Source organism: Mustela erminea, chromosome 8 (genome assembly GCF_009829155.1).
Source record: "Mustela erminea isolate mMusErm1 chromosome 8, mMusErm1.Pri, whole genome shotgun sequence".
NCBI lineage: Eukaryota > Metazoa > Chordata > Mammalia > Carnivora > Mustelidae > Mustela > Mustela erminea.
The window spans coordinates 40,109,807-40,134,172 of NC_045621.1; the positions used below are offsets into that span (position 1 = coordinate 40,109,807).

General features: G+C 50.1%; 1 protein-coding gene across 2 annotated transcripts in view; it reads right to left on the bottom strand.

Annotated features, from left to right (window-relative positions):
* The window catches only part of NGEF (neuronal guanine nucleotide exchange factor), a 98,264-nt gene that overhangs the window by 9,596 nt on the left and 64,302 nt on the right, over positions 1-24,366 (bottom strand). For both annotated transcript variants that reach the window (XM_032355191.1, XM_032355192.1), the window contains 3 exons: positions 19,378-19,691; positions 1,862-2,022; positions 481-633 (listed from right to left, as the gene is read on the bottom strand). In XM_032355191.1, the coding sequence (XP_032211082.1) occupies positions 481-633; positions 1,862-2,022; positions 19,378-19,691 (628 nt within the window). The remainder of the gene's footprint in view (positions 1-480; positions 634-1,861; positions 2,023-19,377; positions 19,692-24,366) is intronic.

Below are 24,366 nucleotides of genomic sequence, written 5' to 3' on the forward strand. Positions count from 1 at the left end.
ACACATCATGGGTTCAGGTGTCACCAAAGCGCAGCACTGGAGTGTGAGGGAGTCAAAAGAGGCAAATCGACTGGAAAAATCACCTCATCATCTGAAACCCCAGGGAAGCTGAGAAGTGGGCAGATGAGTGACAAAGTCAAGGGCGTTGCTGGAAGGCCACAAAGGCACCCCCTGCTGCCTCATCCCTGCCTTTGGCTCTAGTTCAAACCATCTTCCCAACCTCCTGGGCCACAAGGGGCCCTCCAGGCCTCAAACCATCTTTTCTAAGCCCCGCAGAGCTCAGCCCAGCCATTCGAGACACGGGTCAGACGGGCGCCACGGCTGATGGTCTTGGGATTAACCTTTCTCCAGTGACCCTGCAGCCCCCGGAACGTGCCGGCCTTGGAAAGCAGGGGTCCCAGGGCCATGGCTCGGTGTCCCGGTGGGAGGAGCGACAGCCTGCCCGGGGGCAGGGGGAAGGGAGAGGGGGCACACACTCACAGCAGCTGCTTGTAGGTCCTCTCCTGGTAGGTCTGGTTGCTGACGTAGGTGATGTACACTGAGAAGTGGTTGGCCGCGTAATGGTACACGATGTCGCACACGTCCGAGATGACAATGTTCTCCTCCATCCGGCGCTCCAGCTCCAGGAGAAACCTGTGGTGGGGGAGGGGGCCGTGGGCAGCGGCTCGGGTGAAAGGCGCCTGCACCGGGACACTCAGGACACATGGCTGCCCCCGAGCCTGGCTCGGACAAGGCCACAGACACAACAGGACATGAGCCCCACACCGATGGCACCTTTGGTGCACCTACCCAGTAGGTAGGTCAGTCGTCCTGTGTTTTTAGGTGCCTGATAGCATCAAGAGTGTTTTCAAACAGAGAGAAAGAGGCCTTATGTTTAACAGATGTACTGATGTGCCCACAGACGAGATGACAACGGGGATTTGCCTCAGCGGGATCCCGTGGGTGGTGAGGAGGGCTGGGGACGCAGACCAACCCAGGTGCGGGCTGGGGGGCTGCGCGCGTTGCACTGGCGCGTCTGTTTCTGCATGTTTGCAATTCTCCACAGCAAAGTGTAAGTAAACCCACAAAAAGACGCCCTTTCCCCAGTGGGGTGAAGTGGCAGAGGCCAGCGGGTCTCTCAGCAGCAGTGTGTCTGAGGGCCTGGGGCGGGGCCTGCCAGGAGGAGGTGAGTGTCCGAGCGGGGGAGGAGGGAGTGCCCAGGGCGCCCCGGGAATGGAGGGCTTCCTCCGGCCACGTGGCAGCTTGGCATCTGAGCATGCGTTGTTGGACCCGAAAGCTGAGTTTTGCTCTTTGAGCCGTGGACTCCATGGCCCAGCGGGAAATGGTCGCCAGATGCTCTAACCCAACGGTGAAATTGGCGCCCTTTCCTTCTTGACAAGAATCAGTGAATGGCTGTTCCTTCCCGCTCCAGTTAAGCTCCTCCCATCCTTCCCGGGCAAAACAGAAGCGCAGTCCCAAAGCCTCCTCCACAAACCAGCACAAGCACCATCTGACTGGGGGGAGGAGGTCGGGGACACGTCAAACTGGGGTTTTAGGACACCAGCTCCCACGGACGCCCCTGGACCCGGTCAGGACACCTGCCGCACACCTGCCCGACAGCGGGGGACACGAGGAGCACATGCGTGGAACGGGAAGGGATCTGGAGGCAGAAGGCCTGTTCAGGGGAGTGTGACCGGCCGCCCTGCTGGAGGGCGGGGGGCGGGTGGTCGTGTTTACGTATTTATTTCTATCTCATTACAGATAATTCCAAACACTCAAAAGCCGGTGTAACGGGCACTCGCTGCCAGCTTTGGCCGCGCCCCAGGTGAGGGGAAGTTTCTGGAAGCCAGACCCCATGAGGCCCAGCGCAGGGGGTGCTCACCGCTCGCTGACGGCCATGACGTCCAGGACGTTGGAGAAGAGGATGTGTGCCTCCGACGGGTGCAGGATCTTCTTCAGACGCTCATTCTCCATGAAGTGAGACACGAGCAGGCTCAGGCTTTTGTAGTAGGAGGCCTCGGACGTGACCAGCTCGAACATGGCCTGTGTTGGGACAAACAGGTAAGAGGAGGACCCGGGTCACCTCCCGGGCCTCACCTTGCGGGGGGCTGTCCCAGTTAGGGACGCAGAGAGAGGTGGGTGTGTGGAGGAAGGGTGCTTCCACGGCCCCGCAGAGAGTCCCCCACCCCACCCCGCACTAAAGAAAAAGAAATCCATAATCTAATAAGGTTTTTGGAGACACCCTTATTCCGTAGCATGACTGTTTTCTGGTCGCTGAGACTTTCCCCGCGACAACACGAGGCTCTGTGCTCTCGAGCAAGGAGCTTCGCCGGAGTGAGGGCTCTTGCTCCCGGCTCAGCTCCACCCCCCCAAGCAGCTCACAAGCCAACCAAGGACCCTTCCTGAGGGCGGGGTCAGGCCCCACAATGGCTGCCCAGAAGGGATGTGTAGTGGGGTGAACTGTGGACCCCCCACAAGCTGTGTCCATGTCCTAAGCTCTGGTGCCTGTGAATACGAACTTATTTGGGGACAAGTTCTGTACAGAAGGATGTCAAGGACGTCACCCTGGATCGAGAGCCTAAACCCAACAACAGGTGTCTTTATGAGAGAGGTGTGGGACACAGGAGGGACGTCTGACACGGAGGCATGGGGAGGAGGCCGTGTGAAAACAGGCAGAGCTGGACAGGTTGCCCTGTGAGGCCGCAGGCAGAGTGGGGTTTAAAAGAAGGGACGTGGGGCACCTGGGTGGCTCAGTGGGTTAAGCCTCTGCCTTTGGCTCAGGTCATGATCTCAGGATCCTAGGACCGAGCCCCCCATCGGGCTCTCTGCTCAGCAGGGAGCCTGCTTCTCCCTCTCTCTCTGCCTGCCTCTCTGCCTACTTGTGATCTCTCTGTCAAATAAATAAATAAAAATCTAAAAAAAAAAAAAGAAGGGACGTGTTTGTAAGTTGGGTACACACAGTGGCATACACCTGCCCAACAGCAGGGACAAAGTTCGTAAGGAAGTCACTCCAGGGGTCACGCCATCACAGAGCCTGGCCACTGCAGCAGAGAGCCCCCCAGACGCCCTGGGTTCTGCCCCTGACCCAGGCTGACCGGAGCTGGGCCGCAGCCTCTCTGGAATCATCCCCGAGTCATGGTGGCCTGTATTCAGCAGACAAAGCCACAGAAGGCACATCCCCCCCAATCCTCCAGCCTCGCTGGCGGCCCTGGCGGGATGCAGGGGGCTTCTCGGCAAGCGCCACTGACATGGAACTGCGTCCCGCTGCTAAGTCTAAGTTTCCTAAGAAAATGTCAGGCCGTTGAAGAGTTCGAGTTCTAGGCAAATAGAACTAAACACGCCCCCAGCTGACAGTATTGCAGAGAGGAAACAACACCGTGTCCCACCCGCAGCCCCACAGAGGCACGACTCCCAGCGGGGCGCACGTGAGGCCCACCTGGGGTCCCACCCACCGCCCCAGGTCCACTGCATCTAGTCTGCTGGGCTGGGTGTGGGGGCCGGTGCCGGGGTCCTCCAGCGGCTGGGCCTGACCAGCTGGTCACGGACACCAGCTGTGCCCCCCGCCCACTCTGCCTCCTCCGCAAACAGGCCATTAGTCGCCCGTGAAGTCTGTGTTTCTCTTCATTTTCTGTCACGTTATTTGCCACATCAATATGGCTGTTTTTCCTCATCAATACCGTCTTACTCTCATTCAAGCCGTGTGGTGGCAGCGCGGGGTTGACGGGGATCTGGGCCCTGTCTGCTCTCCAGACCCCCTCGATCGCTCACTCATTCATTCACTCACGCACTCATTCACTTATTCACTCATTTGTTCACTTATTCTCACACTTGTTCACTCATTGATTCACTCACTCATTCACTTACTCACTCAATAATTCACTCATTCGCTGACTCACTTGCTGGCTCTCCCATTTGCTCCCATGTTGACCGAGTGCCTGTCTAGGCCCCAGGCATTCAGGGGTGAGCACAGCCAACTCCCTGACACCATAGCGCTTGTGTCCCAGGGGTGGGTCCCAGTCAGGCAGTGAGGAAGGCCACGGAGCAAACGGGGAGAGGTGTGTGTGAGTGTGTGAGAGACTGCATATACGACTGAGGGTAAGAAAGTGTACGTGTGCGTATGAGAGCATATACATATGAACGAGCGTGTGTGTGAATGAGCATAAGAATGTGCACGTGCATGTGAATGTGTGCAAGCATGTGCGTGTGTTGCTTCCCGCAGGGCACTCCTTCCTGAGAATACCACTGCTCCGCGGCCGGGCTGTTGAGGCCACCCCAGCTGAGACCCTGGGCCTCAGGGAACACTCAGGTAGACCGACCCGGATTTTCTGAATCACGGCTCGTCTCTCAGAGGTGCTCTTAGTGCTCAGTTGGATTCGTATTAGGTTTGATGTCTGCCAATACTCAGGCTATGCTTCCAGTTTTTCCAGCCCTGCCACTACCAAGCCCGCTCCTACCTGGGTTCTTTCCAAGGGGCGGGAGCCACTCAGCTCTGGACGCCGCGTGGGAGGGGCCGGGCTAGGTGGTTCTGCAGTTGCGGGGACGGTGGTGGGCAGCTGAGCAGCGGAACAGTCAAGGCTTCTGCCTCGGAGTTAGCCAGACCTCGGCCATGAATGAGAATTGCTTTATCCAGCTAAGCCTGTTTGCAGGCGCACAAAATGGGAACAGTCCCCAGCGGACGGTCTGCAGCCTGGAGCCCGCCCATCTCAAAGCACCTGCTGGATGCCCAGGGTCATTACCAAGCCGGCATCAGGGCGCTGCCCTCACAGGACTGAGCTTCATGGGATGGAGCTCCGGCCAGAGGGGTCAGGAGGAGTCTGTACTAGAAGGTGACCCTGGACATGACAGCAAGCCCATTCCCAGAGACACAAATGCTTGTGTGGAGAAAGGATGCGGGCGCCTGGTGGGACAGTGGGGGCTGGCGGCCAGGCCATGAGAGGGCCACGGAGGGAACAGCAGGCTCCTGTTTGCATTTTTAGTCTGTCCCCTGCCCGCTGTGTGGGCCAAAACCATGCAGCCCTGTTTTCCAGAGTCTGAGATGGCTGCTCCTGACCTCGGAACGTGTTCACCTCACTTCCCACACTGGCCTGTGGAGAAGCTGTGTCCGGCTTCCTGCAGGGTTACCCCACTGGGCCTGGAAGGCGCTGGATCCTATCTTTCTCAGTAAGTTTAGATTTTTCTCCAAAGAAAGGAAACAACAGAGAGAAATCACTCTCTGTTGTGTCCTGTCTGGGACCATCACCGCTCCATGTCCCACTAGCCGGCCCAGTTTAGCTTCAGCCTGTGGCATCTCCCCCTCCCTGGGGCCATCCAGTCACGAGTGAGACTGCGGACCTGGGACCAGCACTGCACCCCTCGAACACAAAATACTCCAGAGACACACAAAGCTAGGACCCCTCATTCATGCAGTACGGGCCACGGGGGCTGCTTGGGGGGTCGCTGGGATGCGGCAGGCGATCTCCGCACAGGGGAGGTGGGGGTGCCCAGAGTTAGGACCACCTGGCCACGCTGTTCGAGCAATGAATTTGGAGAAACAAATGAGACTCCAGCCCATTAGCAACGCAGATGAAAGAAGCAGCGGGGACACCAAGAAAATCTGGAGGCACCCAGATCTGCTTCCGGGCCCAGAGAACACTGCTTGTTAAGAGCTCAGCTTCCTGACCCACAGTTGGGGTGACTGCAGATGGTTCAGCCTGTGTCGTCCTCCATCGTCTGCAGGGATCCTCAGGGTCCGGCCACCTCCTCTGTCCCCCATACCCCACTCCCAGGGGGCTACGGGCATCGGCCCTTCGTTCTTCCACTGGCAAAACTCGGGCTGGGTGATTCCCTACCCTGGTCTTCACCTGCGCCAGCTCCTTGTAACTCAGGGTGGCCTAGAGAAGCCCCCCCACCCCCCCGTGGGGCGTTCTGTCCCACTCGGGATTGTTTGCGGCTTCCGGGAACTCAATGCTCGTGATTCACAGCTGTCTGATGCCTCACCTTCCCTTTATCACGATGTGGTCCCGGGGCCCAAGTCACCAGGGCGACCTCTGTGGGCGTTGGTATGGCACTGGCACAGCCAGGAAGCAAAAGCACCCCCCTCCCCCACAGTCCCGGGTTACGGGGGAGGGGCGCGCCTCTTCCCAAGTCCCAGGCTCTTCCCAGGACAGGCTGTCCACGGTGGCCAGGTCTGAGCTCCCATTTGAGTGGATGAAAGGAGCAAAATGGATCTTCTTAGGTAGCCTGCATTTTCCCACCTGTTATGGACTGAAGTGTGTCCCCTAAAACTCGTATGTTGAAGTTCTAGCCCCCAGTATGATGCATTTGGAGATGGGCCAAGGAAGAAGTCATTAAGGTTTACTGTAAGGACTGGTGTCCTTACAAGAAGAGACAGACCCCAGGGATGCAAGCCAAGGACAGGTGTCCCACCAGACACCAGCGCTGCTGGCACCTTGATTTCAGACTTCCAGTCTTGGAGCTGTGCAAAATCCATGCCTGCTGTCCAGCGACCTGGTCTGGGGCAGTCGGTGAGGGCAGCCCAAGCCGGCCAAGCCACCACCAATTTCCCATCCAGCTCCAGAAATTCTGGTACTCTCCATCTGCCCGGCCGCCCTCGCTCGCCAGCTGAGCCTACCTGGACTGGAGGCTGAGGCCACAAGCCCCCTCTGGATACCAGACACACACCTCTCAGGGAGCCAGGGAAAGTCAGGCATTATTCCCAATCACCAGAGTGAGGCCCAGGACCACAGTCAAGAGAAAGGAGACGACCTCTGTGTCACCGGGGCCACTCAGACCCGACAGATGACTCCTCATCAATTTTCTGTCAAACAGCATGTGCTGCTTCCCAAAAAGTCACACCAAGAAAGTTCATTTTGCAAGAACTCGGGATCTTCCTGCTGCCCCTCCCTTGCCAAAATGAGGCATCTTTCTCTCTAAATCCAGAAAATGCTTGGCCATACTCCTCTCTTACTGACTATGTTCCTGTTCAGACAGGCGGGGGCAGCCCTCACCTGGTGGATGGAGAGGTCTCGAGTGTCCTTGTTCTCTCCACCTTGTCTGCGCAGGATTAGCCCCAGGGCCCCAGGGCGCTAGTCCAACACTCAACAGGTGACTAACCCCTCACTTGGTCCTTAATACAGCCCTGGAGGTCTCCCAGATTGTCTCCACCGGGTAGAGGTGGGCACTAAGGTCACACGAAGGTTCTGCTCCCCAGGCTCCCTGCTCCCCACACTCAGGGAAGCCTGCATCTGTTTACAAGGACACCATTAGTTGTGTCTTATGTTCATCCTTCTTTCTGCTGGCCTGGACGGCCAATGTCCCGTCTCCTTTCCTGGATGGTTTCCTAAAGCAGCTCATACAGAAAACTCAATGCTCCAGAGGTTTCCTGCCCACCTGCTAAGAGCTGGGGACCACCAGACACTGGGGACCCCGAGATGACTAAGACCCACCCCCTACCTCTTGGAGACCCTCTGCCCAGGACACCTCAACCACAGGGAGCCCAGCACCTTGGCTCACTGGTTCCACAAACATGTCCCAAGAACCACCTCCAGGACGTGACTGGGCTCGATGCTGGGGACAAAGAGGGACAGAGGCATGCTGTCACCAAGAAAGCAGCTGGAGCATGGCCGATGACAGCTCATCAGTGGTCCCGACAGTGAAGGGGGAATGCAGGGGAGGGGGCCTTGCCTCGTTAGCGGCAAGGGTTCTGGAAGGGGCTAAGTCAGAGAACTAGAAGAGTTAGCTAGGCAAAAGTAGGGAAACACCAATGTTTTTCAACCTGGTCCCCTGACTATAGGCGTTTGTGAAAATGCAGATCCCCAGGCCTTGCCCCAAACCCACACACAACCTGTCTTTGAACAAGATGCAAAGGTCCTCACGAGGCATGGCAGGGACCGAGGACCTGGCCCCCAAAGCTTCCACAAGTACCTTTCTTTCTTCCTTGTCCCTCAGAGTCCTAAGTGTTAGGGCACCTGCCTGATGCCTTTACTTCCTTTTAGTACGTTTGCTTTTAGCTGGAGGGTGAGAGGGACAGAGGGAAAGTCGGGCCCTAAGGCCAAGGGCTTGGGGCATCCTTCCTGGAGCACCAGCCTGCCTCAGAGGGCTGTGGGGACGCAACCCATGGACAGTTTGGTTCGGATCCCACGGTCCAGGCTGCACGTCCCACAACATGCCAGAGGGAGTGATGGGACCTTGTTCTGCCAAAGGCGTGACCTCATGCTCCAGATGCTCGGTCCCTGTGCACAGGTGGCCATACTTCTCTCTTCTCCGGGGGTGTCAGAAACCAGGGAAGAGGTGACCAGGCCCTTCCATCAGAGGCCGCACCTGCTCTTGGCTTTGGGGCCTTCAGAGTAGCCCCCCCTCGGGGCAGATTCACGTCCATGCTCCCGGCTGGTCCCCTCCCCTCGTACAATAATCCACATGTCACAGGCATTCAGGTGGCCAGAAGTGACTCGAAAAAGCTCTTAGTAATGAACAAGTTCCTAAGAGTGCCTCTTTCTTCCACAAATGATGATGAAGTCAGATTCCAAAGCCCATGCTTTGACCAGCTGGTCAAGGCTGCTGCACGTCTGGTCCGTGTGGGAAACGCAAGGGGGAGGGACAAGGCTGAGTGAGTTCGCAGGGCGGGAGCATCACAGGGCATAGTGACAATGACCCCACCTTGTTGCAGCGGGCCTAGAGCTCACGTATGAAATTTGAGCTTGCCGGCAGGCCCTCGGGGCCCAGTGCCGCCCACACCACCAGCAGTCCAAACCCAATCCTCTGCAAGGACCACACACGTCACAAACACCCACGGTTACATTTCCTCCAGATGACCTGGTTTAGTAAGATGATTTATGAAGAAGTTTACACTTAGGGATGCCTGGGTGGCTCAGTCAGTTAAGCAACTGCCTTCGGCTCAAGTCGTGATCCCAGGGTCCTGGGGCTGAGCTCCACACTGGGTTCCCTGCTCTGCGGGAAACCTGCTTCTCCCTCTGCCTCCCCCTGCTTGTGTTCCCTCTCTCTCTCTCTCTCAAATAAATAAATAGAATCTTAAAAAAAAGAAAAGAAAAGAAAAAATTTACACTAAAGTCGGTTAAAATTTAAAACTTGAAACTATGTTCAGCCTCACTCACCGGTAAGAGAAATGCAAATTAAAACCACAACGAGAGGAGCGCCTGGGTGGCTCAGTGGGTTAAGCCTCTGCCTTTGGCTCAGGTCATGATCCCAGGGTCCTGGGATCAAGTCCCCCATTGGGCTTGCTGCTCAGCAGGGAGCCTGCTTCTCCTCATCTCTGTCTGTCTCTCTGCCTACTTGTGATCTCTCTCTGTCAAATAAATAAATAAAATCTTAAAAAAAAAAACACAACAAGATATCATTCATGATCTAGCTCATTGCTCAAGACAAAATGATTGGCTAACATACAATGGTGGTGCTGAGCCCACACCCTCAAACGGAAGTGTGAAGACGGTATCTTCACCAGATTTAGAAGAGCAGGTAACTTTTAACTCCACAGTTCCACTGGCAATTCCCATGGAACTCCACTGTGTGGATTTCAGTCTTAAATAACGCTACACGCAATGTCCTTGATCCACAACATTCAAAAAAAAAATTTTTTTTTAATTTATTTGAGAGAGAGAGATCACAAGCAGAGAGAGAGGCGGGGGCGGGGAAGCAGGCTCCCCACTGAGCAGAGAGCCCTATGTGGGGGGTGGATCCCAGGACCCTGAGATCATGACCTGAGCTGAAGGCAGAGCTTTAACTGACTGAGCCACCCAGGCACCCTGATCCACAATATTTCTAATTGCAAATGCCCATCAATGGGGGGTTGGTTAAATAAATTATGGAACATCAAAGACAAGAGAGATCTATAAAGCTAACAAAACAAAACAACAAAAAAAAAAAAAAAGGAAAAAGAATGGGCATCCATTTGGGCTGGTGCAGAAAGATTTTCAAAATGTTCTACCAAGTTAAAAAAGAAAGCAGGGGGCAGAACAATCTAATAGCAGGTTCACTGTTTGTGTGACATGCAGACGCTGGCCCCGGCGTGTCAGGCGCAGAGGAGACTTTTTCACTGTAAAGCATTTACTCTTTTTTTTTTGCACTTTATATCAGATACATAAATCATTTATCCAAAGGATTCCTTTTAAAAATGACAAATGCTGGGGCGCCTGGGTGGCTCAGTGGATTAAAGCCTCTGCCTTCTGCTCAGGTCATGATCCCAGGGTCTTGGGATCCAGCCCCGCATCACATCAGGCTCTCTGCTCAGCAGGGAGTCTGCTTCTCCCTCTCTCTCTGCCTGCCTTTCTGCCTACTTGTGATCTCTATCAAATAAATAAATAAATAATCTTTTTAAAAAAAATGACAAATGCTAACATGTCTTTGTTGGAAGAAGTTACAGGTGTCTGTCATAGGACAGGAGCTTTCTGGTGTTCTGTGTGATGGCTCCTGTCTGTGTTAAATCACAGGCAGAGTCCCTGCCCCTCCGACCAGACTCATTTACGGAATGGTTAAGCTTTATCCTAAAGAGACAAGGGCGTGGTTCCACGCAGGCTGGTGAGCTAAATAATATTCATGATTTAATTTCTTGATAGAAGTACATCATATGGGGGCGCCTGGGTGGCTCAGTGGGTTAAAGCCTCTGCCTTCGGTTCAGGTCATGATCCCGGAGTCCTGGGATTGAGCCCCGAATCGAGCCCGCATCAAGCCCCGCATCGGGCTCTCTGCTCAGCAGGGAGCCTGCATCTTCCTCTCTCTCTGCCTGCATTTCTGCCTACTTGTGATCTCTGTCAAATAAATGAATAAAATCTTTTAAAAAAAAAAAAAAGAGAGAAGTACATCATATGAAGGGCACCTGGGTGGCTCAGTCCTTAAGGGTCGCCTTGGGCTCAGGTCACGATCCCAGGGTCCTGGGATCGGGCTGCATCAGGCTCCCTGCCCAGCAGGGAGCATGCTTCTCCTTCTCCCTCTCCCTCGCTTGTGTTCCCTCTCTCTGTGTCCCTCCCTGTCAAATAAATAAAAATCTTCAAAAAAATAAAAAAATTTAAAAAGTACATCATATTAAAAACCCATAATTTTCTTCTAAAATGGATAGTTTTCTTAAAAAAAAAAAAAAAAGTACTGGGGCTCCTTGGTGGCTCAGTGGGTTAAGCCTCTACCTTGGGTTCAGGTCATGATCTCAGGGTCCTGGGATCGAGCCCCGCATCGGCCTCTTTGCTCAGAAGGGAGCCTGCTCCTCGCCCCCCAGCTCTGCCTGACTCTCGGCCTACTTGTGACCTCTGTCAAATAAATAAATAAAATCTTAAAAAAAAAAAAAAAAAAGTACCTTAACATTTGAAGTTGTGAAAACGGGTTGAAAAACAAATAAAAAAAAAAAACCTGTCCCGTTCTGGGGGCTGAGCTGACTCAGACTGTAGGAGATCCTGACAGATCCCCTAGTTGGCCTGTGCCAGATAATGACAGGGTCCCTGACAGGACAAAGCTGGAGGTCCTGTCTGGGCATGTCAGGGCTGTCCTGCTGCAGGTAAGGACGAGCCTGCGCAGGCTGCCCCACAGGAGCGTCTGTGTGACCCTGTCTCCTTGGAGATACTCAAACTAGCCTTCCCCGCTCACTTTTCCAGCACATCCAGCTCACCAGGATCAGGGACCAGAGAGCAAGTCTGTCTGTTCTATCCTGTTTGCCTCGACAGGTTCCAGGTGCTGGCTGGGGACGCAAGCCACGCCAGCCGCAGAAGTGACCACTCCCGGGGCCTGCTGGGGACAGCCCCTGCAGGTTTTCCATGATCTCTCAGGACCCCGGCATTAGCTGGTGAGAATCAAGTACTGTCCGATGCTTCTTCCAGGGAGATGCCTGATCCCTCCCCCAGTTCTGGTCCCTCCTCTTTGCTTTTCAGTCTCTTTTCAGGATCATTCTGTGGTCCACCGCTTTGGTGAGGGGGGGAGACCCTGCATCCCCCCCCCCCCCCCCCGCCGACACCCGGGCCTCACTGAACGCCCTACTCCCTCTCCTACTCCCTCTACCACCGCTTCCCGCCCAAACCTTGTCATTTGAATGTATGTCTGGTTATTTCTCAAACTGTTGTGTTCTCAGACAGTAACTCCAACACCATTCCAAATAGGGGGTGGGAAGCAAGAGCTTCAGAGTTAAGTTTAAAAAACAAAAATGAAACCAAGAAAATCCTACCCGATGTCCAGGACAACATGTTCCCATTATTAGCTACCTAATTTTTACTTAGAAAAGGAGGGAAACATACAATTTTATTCTTCAATCCTGACTCTTCAATGACTGACTAAGACTTGGGCCTACCAAAAGACCATCATTTGGGGGTTATTTTCCTTGTGTGAATAGTAGTTCACTGCAACCTGCTGCTTTTGTAACTCAGGAGAAAGAGATGTTCCAACAACAGATTGAGCTTGGGGAACAAGTTGCCTGACTTGCTTTGATAAATGAGATCTAATGCAAAAGTCAGATTTTTTGGAACAAAAAAATCTGAAGATCTCACTGTTGTGTCCCTTGCCAAATATTAACAAAATAGACACTCACATTAAGCTTTTAGAAAAATAAACATGAAAATCAGACCTAGGGCGCCTGGGCGGTTCAGTGGGTTAAATGTCCGACTCCTGGTTTTCGCTCAGGTCATGATCTCAGGGTCATGGGGTCCAGGCCTGTGACCAGGTACACACTTGGCAGAGAGTCTGTTTGAGATGCTCTCCCTCCCCTTCTGCTCCTCCCCCCACCCCACCCCCATCCAGCTCACGTGGGTGTTGGGGGTGGGGAGTGTGCGTATGCGTGCTCTCTCTCTCTCTCTCTCGAATAAATAAATCTTAAAAAAAAAAAAGTGAGGCCATAAAGACTTAGAGCAAGACACATGGAAGCCTGTGTGTCCTTGTGACTTGTAATTGCCTATGACTCTATTTATTGTTAGGTAACCCTAGTTATTGAAATGTCTCTATCAGATCCATTGGAAATGACAAAAACGTAATTTATTACATCTATTTCCCATGCCAATTCTACTATAGATGGAATGTTCTAGCCTGCCTTTTTTTTTTTTTAAAAAAAAAGATCTTATTTATTTATTTTAGAAAGAGGGAGTAGGGGGAGGGGCAGAAGAGGAGAGAGAGCCACAAAGTAGACTGTGTAGCCCAGAGCCGGCCACCATAGACCTCAGCCTACTACCAACCCAGAGATCATGACCTCAGCGGAAACCAAGAGTCAGAAGCCCAACCAATCCCCCATCCAGGTGCCCTTCTAGCCTGCCTTTTTAAAAACTCAATGTGGTGTACATATTCACCCAGTTTATCCTTTGAAAACATGCTTATTACATGTTTTGCCTTTGTACACTGTCCTACTAAATAATTCCCCTATCACTGCACATTTCAGGTTCTTCCTGCCATTTTTCCCCTGATTTCTGCTGGAATAAACATCCTAATAAATAAGTACTTGTGCATTTTTCTGATTATTTTTCAAAATAAATTTCTAGAAATAGTAACACTAGACAGTGGGCAAACATACTGCCGTAAGGGTTTGGTGCAAATTTTGCTATTTTTTTCCTATCAGCTGTTTGAAATACTGTTTGAAATATTCATTGAGAAATCCCCCAACACCACTTTTTAAATATATTTACATTTAAAAGTCTCTGCCACCTGAAATGCTTATACCTCAATGTTGTTTTAATTTGAACCTCTTTAATTAAACCAGTGAGTTTGATTTCCCCCCACCTTTTTAAAAATTTAATCACTGGCCACTTGCAGTTTTCCTGAGAATTGTTTTGTCCATTTTTCTTTGGGATACTCATCTTTCTTGTCGATAGAGCTCACTAACTGATCAAGACCTGGATTTGCTGATACCTGCTTAAAACAACTAAGTTTTGCAAATTTATCTTAGAATCAGCCATCTCCCCGAAATGCCTAATAAAGATCCAATACTTGTGAACCCCTCCAGATTTATAAGTAGGGAGCCATCACTAGAAGGTAAGGATGTCTCTGACTGCCCTTTTTTACGGTTATCTCTTATTTCTTTCCTTGTTTTGCTGGACTGGCTAGAACTTCTAGACCAACATCAGCATTTAGCAAGCTTCCCTGTCTTGCCTGTATTGTCACCAACAATTCTTCATGAAATGTGATCTTGAGATATAGACCTAAGACACTCCTTATAAATTTCAGAAAGTATCCTGAGTTTTGTTTGGATGGAAATAAATGTGCTACTTCCCTTTTAGAGGTCTTTGAGAAGGAGACGCTCAGGGTGTTCTTCTCCTCTGGCCTATTAATATGATGAATTTTGGCCCCAAACTTTATACCGTCTTTGCATTCATGCATAGGTGCTCAAAGCATGTTATTCTTTTTTTTCCCCTTCTTTCTAAAAAGATTTTATATATTTATTGGAGAGAGAGAGAGAGAGGACGAGTATGGGGGAGGAGGAGAAAGGGCAGAGGGAGAAGCAGACTCCGAGCTGAGCAGGGAGCCCTACACTGGGCTTGATCCCCCGACGCTGGGATCATGACCCGAGCTGAAAGCAGACGCTTAAGTGCTTAACTGCCCGAGCCACCCAAGAGCTTCTCAACGTACATTATTCTTCTAATGTACCTCCAGATTTGATTTTCTTGTGTTTTATGTAAATTTTTGCCTTACGTCACAGTGAGACAGATCTAGGTTTTATTTTGGGGGTTGTGTGGGAAAGAGTGCTTACTTGATTAGGTTGAACAGAATGAGAACCGTCAACCTGTTTCTTTTCCTTCCCCCTCCCCTTTTATAATGTTTTAGTTTTTAAATAAAAATGCAGTAAAACTGACATTTGGATGCACAGCTCTTATGAATTTTAACACAGGTATAGATCCTTATAATCACACTGTCACCAGGACACATGACGTAGGTCTATCACTCTAAAAAAGTCCCCTGTGCCATCCTGTTCCAGGCACACCCTCCCCACCCTCCTCCCTGGTGACCCTGGATCTGGTCTCTGTCACTGTAATTTTGTCTTGTTCAGAAGGTCCTACAGATGCGAACACATAGTGTGTAACCCTTCTGCTTTCTTTCGCTCAGCAACATGCCTTTGAAATTGACCTTAGCTGCGTACATCCATAGATCTTCTTTCTAGTACTAAGTCTTGGGCCATTGTACGGACCTTCTAGTGTCTGGTTATCTGTCTACTAAAGGATATTTGGGTTGTTCCCAGTTTGGGGCTGTGATGAATACAGCTACTATAAACATTCTTGTCCAGGTTTCTGTATAAATTTTTATTTCTATAGGATAGCGGTTCTCCATCAGGAACTACTTTTGCTCCCCAGGGGACAGCCAGCTAGGTCTAGAGACATTTTCGGCTGTAACAACTGGGGATAGGGTTCTACTGGCATCTGTTAGCAGGGATGTTGCTAAACCTCTTACAATGCACAGGAGACCCCCCATCCCCCGCGACAAAGAATGATCCTGTCCCAGATGTCATAATGTTGTTCTTGAGACACTGTGCTAGGTTCTTTAAGAAGGGATGATCCCTGCTCTAGATATTTCTTGACCAACATAGTAGCCACCTGTGGCTCCTGAAATGGAAGTTAGTTTAAATGACATAGAATTAAACGTTCAGTTCCTCAGCTGCACCAACCATATTTCAAACGCTCGACAGTCACATGTGGCTGGTGACTTAGGGGGACACAGATACAAAACATGCCCAATGTTGCTCCAGACTACTCCAAGAGACAAGGGACTCCTCTGTGCTTTGACCGCTTGGCACAACTCAGCAATCTGGGTACAACATCTCTTTTGTAAATCTTTCTGGTTACCTGGTATATATTTTGGTGTTTAGAACATTTTTAGTTTTGAGTCAATTTTTGGTAGCTTCTATTTTCCTAGGAAGGCATGCATCTCATCACCAGTTTACGTGGTGTCTTTTGATCTCCACCCTAACTGCTTTCCTTAGGACTGTGTTTTTGTGTGTATTTCCCCCTGAGTGTCTCAGAGCAGACCTCTGAGTTCAATTAATTGTGTACTTATTCCTTATTTAATAATAAAGTCACTTAAGTCACTTAAGTCAGTCTGTCCTGCTCTTTATCTTCTTAACTCATTATCTTCACAACCCTGGGATGCAGGTACTAGGATTATCCCGGTTTTACAGATAAGGAAACAAAAGCACAGAGAGGTTAAGTAACTCACCCAAGGTCACACAGCTAAGAAGTAGCACAACTGGCATTCAAACCCTTGCTACCTCACTTCTCCTATACTACTGGAGGAAAGAAAACATTTTAAACATTTTAAATAAACATATTAAAAGAATGTAATAGCCAGAATTTATAAAAAGCTGCCATCCACTAAGAAGAGAAACATAAACAACCCTTTAGAAAAAGGGCAAATGAGGGGCGCCTGGGTGGCTCAGTGGGTTAAAGGCTCTGCCTTTGGCTCAGGTCATGATCCCAGGGTCCTGGGATCGAGCCCCGCATCGGGCTCTCTGCTCCTTGGAGAGCCTGCTTCCTCCTGTCTCTCTGCCTGCCTCTCTGCCTACTTGTCATCTCTATCAAATAAATAAATAAAATCTTAAAAAAAAAAAAAAAGAAAAAGGGCAAATGATAAGAACAGGCTATTCATAGACAAAGAAGTGGAAACAGCCAATATACATATGAAAAGATGCCCAATTTACAAGTCATCAAGAACCCTCAGGATAAAACATTTCATCCAGCAGTTGGGCAGATGGGAATAAACGTGAAATCAACTAACCGGGCTGGGAGGCTTTGCTGTCGCATGAAATCTGTACTGCCTTTTTGAGTGGCAGCTTGGCAGTGTCCACCACCATGCATTTATTTATTTTTAAAAATTTATTTATTTATCTGAGAGAGAGGGAGAACACAGGCAGGACCGGGAGGGACAAAGGGAGAGAATCTCAAGCTGACTACACACTGAGCTTGGAACCCTAAGTGGGGCTCGATCTCACAATCCTAAGATCATGACCTTAGCCCAACCGACTGCATCCCCCAGGTGCCCTGTCCACCATTTAAACTGCATTTCCCTCTGGACCAGCCAGTTTCCCCTGGGCACACCGAAGCTGTCCCTAATCAGTCTCCCCGATGGCCACTGGCTGAGTCAAGGGCACGGTTTCCCAGCAAAGCTGTGCGGGATCCGCTGAGCACCGTGGGCAGCAGCTACCCTCCAGGCAGCACCCGCACACGTTTCTCTCCCCACCTGGGAGCTGCCTGTGTTGTCCTTGCTCTTACTTGAGCCCCTGCGCTCAAGGTACACTAGTTCTCATGAAAACTAAGCTGAAGGCTCTACGGCGCTACAACCAAAATCAAAATCAAAGGGCTGTTGAGCAGAACAAGTGTAAATACAGGGGGAAGCCTCGTAAAGATCTATAAGGATTTTGTATCTTAGAGTCTTCCTAAATGTCTGAACCCCAAAACCAGATGGTGCATTATGACTATCCTTTCTCAGAAGAGATAAGCTAGACTTGGCGAGTCCTCTGGTCAGAAGCCAGGAGCCAAGAAAATTCCAGCAGCACCTGTTTGCACTGCATTTAAAATTTTTAATTTAATTTAATTTACTGCACTGCATTTAAATAAAAAAAAAACCTATTAACAGGCAACTTAATTTTAAAACATTTAAAAATAAAGTGATACCTTTATCAATGTAAAGAATACCTTTAATAACACAAAATGACCCGTTCCCTTCATTAACTTATCCCGGATTCCCCCCACAATATAATGGGTCTAGATTTCCAATCAGTTAGAGGATTTCTATCTTTCCATGGAGGATTCAAGCAGTTTACAACTGATACATTTGCTATTGACTCTGCCGCCTTATTTTATGCGATTTTTCAGGGGCTTTTTTACTGTTTGCTTTTATAACAAAGGCCCTGCTCTCTCTGCTTTTAGCCTTGTGTATGTCACAGAAGGCATATACCATGTTTTAAGCTTACGGTTTATCTCTAAGCTTTCCAAAGGACTTAAAATCTTTACGTCTCTAATTATCAAGGTAAAAAAGAAGTATTCCCCCAGAAACTAGTCTTTTTTCCTTATTCTGGGGACAAAAACAAAAAACAAAAAACAAAACAAAACCAACCACCCTGTAAGGGTAATACTGTGTGAAGAAAGCCAAATACAAAACAGTATTGTCTAATTCCTCCTACAGGAAAGCCAAGGTTAGGGGCGGCTGTCCTGTCAGCAGCTGAGGGTGCCCCTAGGCAGGAGGGACGGACAACTGCACGGGGACTTCTAGATCCATGCGTTCTGGCACCTTCCACACAGTTGCTTTTCTCAGTTCGGCTCCCCCTGCCTCTGTGGAGATGTGCCCCACGTGCGTCTTTCCGCTGGGGGACAAGTGGCTTCTTTGTGTCTCCTCCAGGGTTTTTGTACAAAACTAGGAGAAGCCACATTGGGAACAGGTGACTACACATATTCACTCAGATGTTTCATGAGCCATTTACAAATCCCTGCTCCCGAGTCCCACGGAAGTCAAGTCGCCACGGATCCCTCCGGACCCTCCCAGATAGGATGCATGCAGGCAGCTCTGCACAAATCCAGCCCCCGCCCCCCAAGTCTTCCCCAACAGCCAGCACTCGCACCCTGGTCAGCAGGAGCCTCAGTCCTGGTCAGGAGCAGTGGGCGCTGGTTACTTTGACTTTTAAATACAGGAGAGGAGCAAACGTTCCTATAGATGGCAGTGCAGGAGGGAGGAGGGCAGAGAGGTGTTAAAGAAGCAGGACACCTGGGGCTAGAAGTTCGAGGACAGCTCTGAAGGGGTGTGTGAGTATGGGGGACAGGACATGGACGAGGACATGGCACTGAACCAAATCTCTTCATTTCCCCCTCTATCTCCGCTTTTGGAATTCCACGGGGAACACGCATGTGCACAGTCACCATTCCTCCCCACCGTTCTCTCCCCTTCCCCTGGATCCGAGGCGCTCCCGCCGCTCTAGACCCAAGCAAACTATGCCCCATGGGAATGCGCACGCAGATTTCTGAGCTCCCTCTTTCCATTACTGTAACCTTCTCATGAATCATTCCTCCCGCTAGCAATAAGCCGTTGGGCAACCCAGTGCTCTTGCTTCAGCCGAGCTGATGGGCAGGGTCCACCGGGACCATCCAGAGAAGCAGGGAAGTTCCGCACCATTTCTCTAGGTCCCCGCGCCCAGGTTTTACGGGCTTCCAGAAGAAAGTGCTGAATGTGAACCTCGGGGGACCGACTTCCTTCACAGGCTCCGCCAGCCGGCGTCACCGAGGGCCCCAGGCTCGCGTGTGCCCGCTGCAAACACTAGCAACTGGGCTGAGCTCCCTTACAAGGTAACAAGCTATTTTTTGTCGCCTGTAAAATAATGTGACTTTCCCTGCGCATTCTGGAAGGCTAAACCTTGCCAGGAATTCTGGTGAGCCAGCGGGGGGCGCCTCCCCTCCCGGAGGAAGCCTCACCTCCGTTGGCTGGAACACCTGTCCCTTCCGAAGGGAGCTCCCACCCGGGGCGGCCCTTTACCTCCTGCAGTTTGATCTCCTCGGGCTGGAGGATTTCCAGCACCCCGCTGCTCTGGATCTCCGGGAGATCCTGCCAGAGGTTAAATCGTGAGTGCGGGTTACTGAGCAGGCAGATCTGGGGCAGAGCCTTCCTCTCGGGTGGGCTTGCTGGCTCATCCTCTTCCTCCTCCTCCTCCTCCTCCTCCTCATCCTCCTCTGGAGTCTCCTCGCTGGCTGGGGAGCCATGAGCGTTGGTGTGTATCTCTGCGTCCAGCTGCCTCCTGGTTTCAATTTCTTGGAGTGTCGATTTATCTCGGTATTCCTGATACAGGAGTCCTGAAATCAGATAGAGTTGTGATGAAGAAAAGGGAAAGATTTCAGGGGGAAGATCTTTTCCACTCTCTAGGTCAACCTTCGGTGCTGCACTTCTGAGAACAGAAAGCCAACCCCTCGCCTGGCCCAGTGAACTGCCACTGTCTTCTTTCTTGGGAATGATCAGCAGATGGATGTTCTTTCCAACAAATAGAGAAATCCCTGAACGCATCTAGAATCCGGTCACACAAATATACCCTTTCCCCACACATACTTGGCAAACTTGTTAGCAAGAGTCTAGAACCTGATGTGTTAATAACCAGTGTGCACAGTTGACGGAAATGTCCTGATTATGTTTCGACGTCCCAACGGGATGCTTTCCCTAGCTTTAAATGCTTCAATATTAAAATTCGAGTATGTTCATTTGTGAAATGGGAGTACTTGTAAATTCTCATTTTGAAGGAGAAACCAATAGTTCATCAGCCTTATGATTCAAAAGGGAAACATCCCTTTTTTGCTTTTACAGTTTCAAACTTACTTTCCTGACCAAATGTACTTAAAATAAATGCGTTCTAAGTCTCCAAGGAGACTTGGGGGTACATATGAATCAGCACAAATGTAGGATCTCTGGAGGGAAAACCCATTTCAGACATCCTGGTTTTGTGGTGGAGGGACTGTCTTTTCACAACAGAGAAGCCTCAGGGGCAAGCGGAGGGATCCAGGCCCAGGCAGTGGGGGGAGGGGAGCGGGGGGGCCAGGTGGGAAGGGGGTCAGGCCTCTAAGGTCTTATCTGACTGCCATGCCACGGAGGTCGCAGTCTATCCCATGGGCAAGACAGAGGCCCCGAGAGACCTCAGACAAGCAGTTCTGGTCTCCATGTTTGGGTGGGTGTGGATAGGAAGAGAGATCCTGTGTTAATTCCCTAGGGGGTGATGATGGAGGGCTGAACTGCATGTCGGGGCGGGGGTGTGTGCGGAGGGATAGAGTCACGCGCCTGGTTCAGGAAACACGGTTATGGCAGAAGTCGGGTCCTTGGGACTGCCTGGTGCTGGGGGGTGGGGGGAGCAGAGAGACCCAGGTACTCCCAAGGTGCCCCCAGCTGCAAAGGTCCAGCAGGCAGCTAGCCAAACATACTGGTTGGGACAGTAGTAGGGGCCCCGGACATGTCTGCCTAAAAAAACAAAGATAATTTTCCCAGGAAAATTCTAATTGGGATAAATGTACCCTTTGTAAAGCATGTTCGCTTACAATGCAGTCTAAAGGTCAGCAACCCAACTGTTCCTTTCTTACCTCCTTGTTGAATATATCTAAACAGGAGACAAAGGGAGAATAGAAAAACAGACTAGCTTTGATGAATGTGGCCATATCGAATGCGAGTCCCCTAAAACCGTTCTGGGGCACTCATTAGTGGGCTTCCTGTGCTCCATAAGCCAAATTATAAAGCCTTTATGGTAAGCACAGCATTTCCTTTAAAAAATTAAGATCCCGTGATTTTGCAATGTTTCAGTCTGGCAGAATACAACATGAAGGTAATCTGTTAAGTGCAGTAATCCAGACTGAAGATCTATAAAGAGAGAGGTTTAATACGACACAACTGTTGAGCTGATCGTGAACCAACTGTTCTCCTGTGATTCTGATCCTCAGTGTTTACAGAGGTTTAAAGAAACCAAGTTTCCCTGCATCGACTTGGATTCACTTTACAGTGTGAATGAGTCTCCCCCCAGCAGGTATGCAAATATTTGTTGAATTGAACCCCTTTTAAAAATGCAGCTTCAGGGCGCCTGGATGGCTCAGTGGGGAGAGCATCTGCCTCTTGATCTCAGGGTGACATGTTCAAGCCCCACCTTGGGTATGAAGCCTGCTTTAGGAAAAGGTGCTGTTTCTAAACTTCACCAAAGTGTCTAATTTGGCATCATTTTGACGGTTCAAAAGTATGTCTTTTTCTTTTTTTTTAAAGAAGATTTTATTTATTTATTTGACAGACAGAGATCACATGTAGGCAGAGAGGCAGGCAGAGAGAGAGGGGGAAGCAGGCTCCCTGCTGAGCAGAGAGGCCCAACGCTTGACTTGATCCCAGGACCCTGAGATCATGAACTGAGCCAAAGGCAGAGGCCCAGTGACTAAGCCACCTGGGCACTCCTCAAAAATATGTCTTATACATGCTATCGTGGGCATATGTCATGGGTAAATACTATCTCCAGCATCTCAGTGTAATCCATATGGTGACAGAGACAAAAATATCAGCATTGAGCATAGCCGGCTTGAAAATATTAATTCTGAAATCACACTGTGGCAGACACTGATGGCTGCCTCTCCTCTGTCCCCTCACACCCCGGGTTCCCAGCTTGCAGGGGAGGGGTTTTCTCTGGGCACTGACCCATTTGGGTGCTCAGGGACATGGGTGAACAATGACTGATCAAAAGCTACTGTAACACTGTATCGTACACCGGAAGCTAACATTACATTGTACAGTAATCATATGGAATTAAAATAAAAATACATAAAAAATAAACAAAAACTTTCTCCAAAGGGAAAACAGAAAACAAAAAACAAAACAAATGAGCAAGAAAGAAACTGTTCTTTAGAGATCTCCCATTGTCTCAGTAGCACAATGGCTTAGCCTTAGGGACTTCCTTGACAAGAGAAAAATCACAGAAATTAGGTTCAAGGCTTAGAAAATAAATGTTCACATCCAATATAAATTTCCCTTAAAATCTGGCCTCCTCTGCCCTATAAGATTTACAGAGAGCACTCAGCCCTAATCTCTGAGTTCAAAGTGTACAGGTTGCTCATGAAAATGCTGAAAGCCAGGAAACAAATTTAACAAAAGTACTTGGAAAAAAACAACAACATATCGTGATACTTCCCTCCCTCTTGCCAATGGTGTGTTTAGACATGAGCATGATAAAACCCAGCCAAGGAGAGTAAGGGGACATTTTACATCTTTGAGAAGGGCTTCTCAGGGTGCCTGCGTGGCTCAGTTGGTTAAGCATCTGACTCTTAGGTCAGGTCTTGATCTCAGGGCTGTAAGTTCAAGCCCCACATTGGGCTCCACGCTGGGTGTGGAGAGAGAGAGAGAAGGGCTTCCCAAAAAGATGTCCCTCCTCAGTAGACACTTGAAGAAAAACCTTTCTTTTTTGCATTTATATGTGGCTGCTTGGGGATGTGATGCCTGGAGCTGTGGCAACCATTTCGTGACATGAAGCACAAATGTAGAGAATGATGGAGGGAAAGGAGGTGGGTCACTGCTTGGCTGAATGAACCAATTCCAGAATTTTCTACCCCTAAATGAAAAAAAAACACTGCCATTGTTTACAGTCAACCTTTGCTGGATATTCTGTTACTTTTAGCCAAAGATTCCCAATACCAGTAATTTTAGAATTTTCTTAAAACTCTATACCTCTTTCTGAAGTATTTAGAATATGAATTTAAATACCAGTTTTCCTGGCATTACTGTGACTACAAAGAGTTATCTGACACACTATGTAACCATTTTCCATAGCCTATTTATTTTTATTGGTCTTGAAATTCAGACTAATACTGTAGCTTTACCCGAGGAACTACATGTTAGCTGATTAAAGTTCTGTACTCATTGTTCTCTTAATATGTTTTTCTACCTTATATTTTGTACGTTCGGCAAGCACAACTTTATATGAAAATGAACTTGACCGGTAAAGTCTTGCACCTGGTATAGTACCTTCATGCAGATATACAAGGTCGAGTTCCCATCTTTCCTACTTAAAATGTTTTGTACCGCCCTGGCTGCGATGCATTGCAGAAGAGGGTTAAGTTCCCAGCTCCTCTGGCCAAAACCCCCGGAGTCACTAAAAAAAATCTCACTTTCTAAGGAGAATCATTTTTTTCCTTTGAATCCCTCAAATGCAAGCCTGTAAAGGGTGGGGGAGTCATTTATTTTCTAGTGAGCACCTTCTATGTGTCAAGCAGTTATTAGGTCAGAGACCATAAGAGCGTGCATGTGCATGCGAAACCCACAGCCGGGGCGCAAGGCCTGTGGTCTGTAATGACAGTTGTGCACTGTCCCATCCCCGCCTCCGTGGGAGGCCCTGCACACTCGAACATGGGGTATACAAACACGCCTGTATGCGTTTTCTGCTTTCTTCCCAGTTTCGTTCTACTGTGGTTGTAGGAATTGGTCCTTTCCGGATAACCCGACAAAGAATTCACTTCCTTCCTAGAGCTAAAGCAGGGAGGGCTGTTGTGGGACTCTGGCACTGGCCCCAAGTCTGTGACAAGGGAAGTGAGACGGTGCGGACAGCTCTGGGTTGTCATCCGTCTATCACAGCTACCCAGCAACTACTGCGGGTTGAGCACAGGAGCCCGGAAGAGATACTCACCAATCACACCAGCAGATACTGGAAGGGGGCAGTGGGAGAAAACACTCAGAAGGTCAGTCTCTACGCTTGGCCACATGGGGGACATGATGGCTGTCGTGAGTGCAGGTTGGAGCCCTGAGCCCCTGACTACCAGCTTCACTCCTGTGCTTGGAGCCTACCAAGACCAGCTGCCTCCAGGAGCCCTGTCTCCACATGCCCAATGCAGAGGGGAGCCTTCGGAGGCAGGGAGCTCTCCACCCACACTCCACGGCCTTCCCAGTTACGACACCGACGTGAGCCTCACAGGATCCCTTTCAAGAGGTTGGAAGTCAAGGTTTTCAGCATCTGCCACGGCAGAGGTGGCT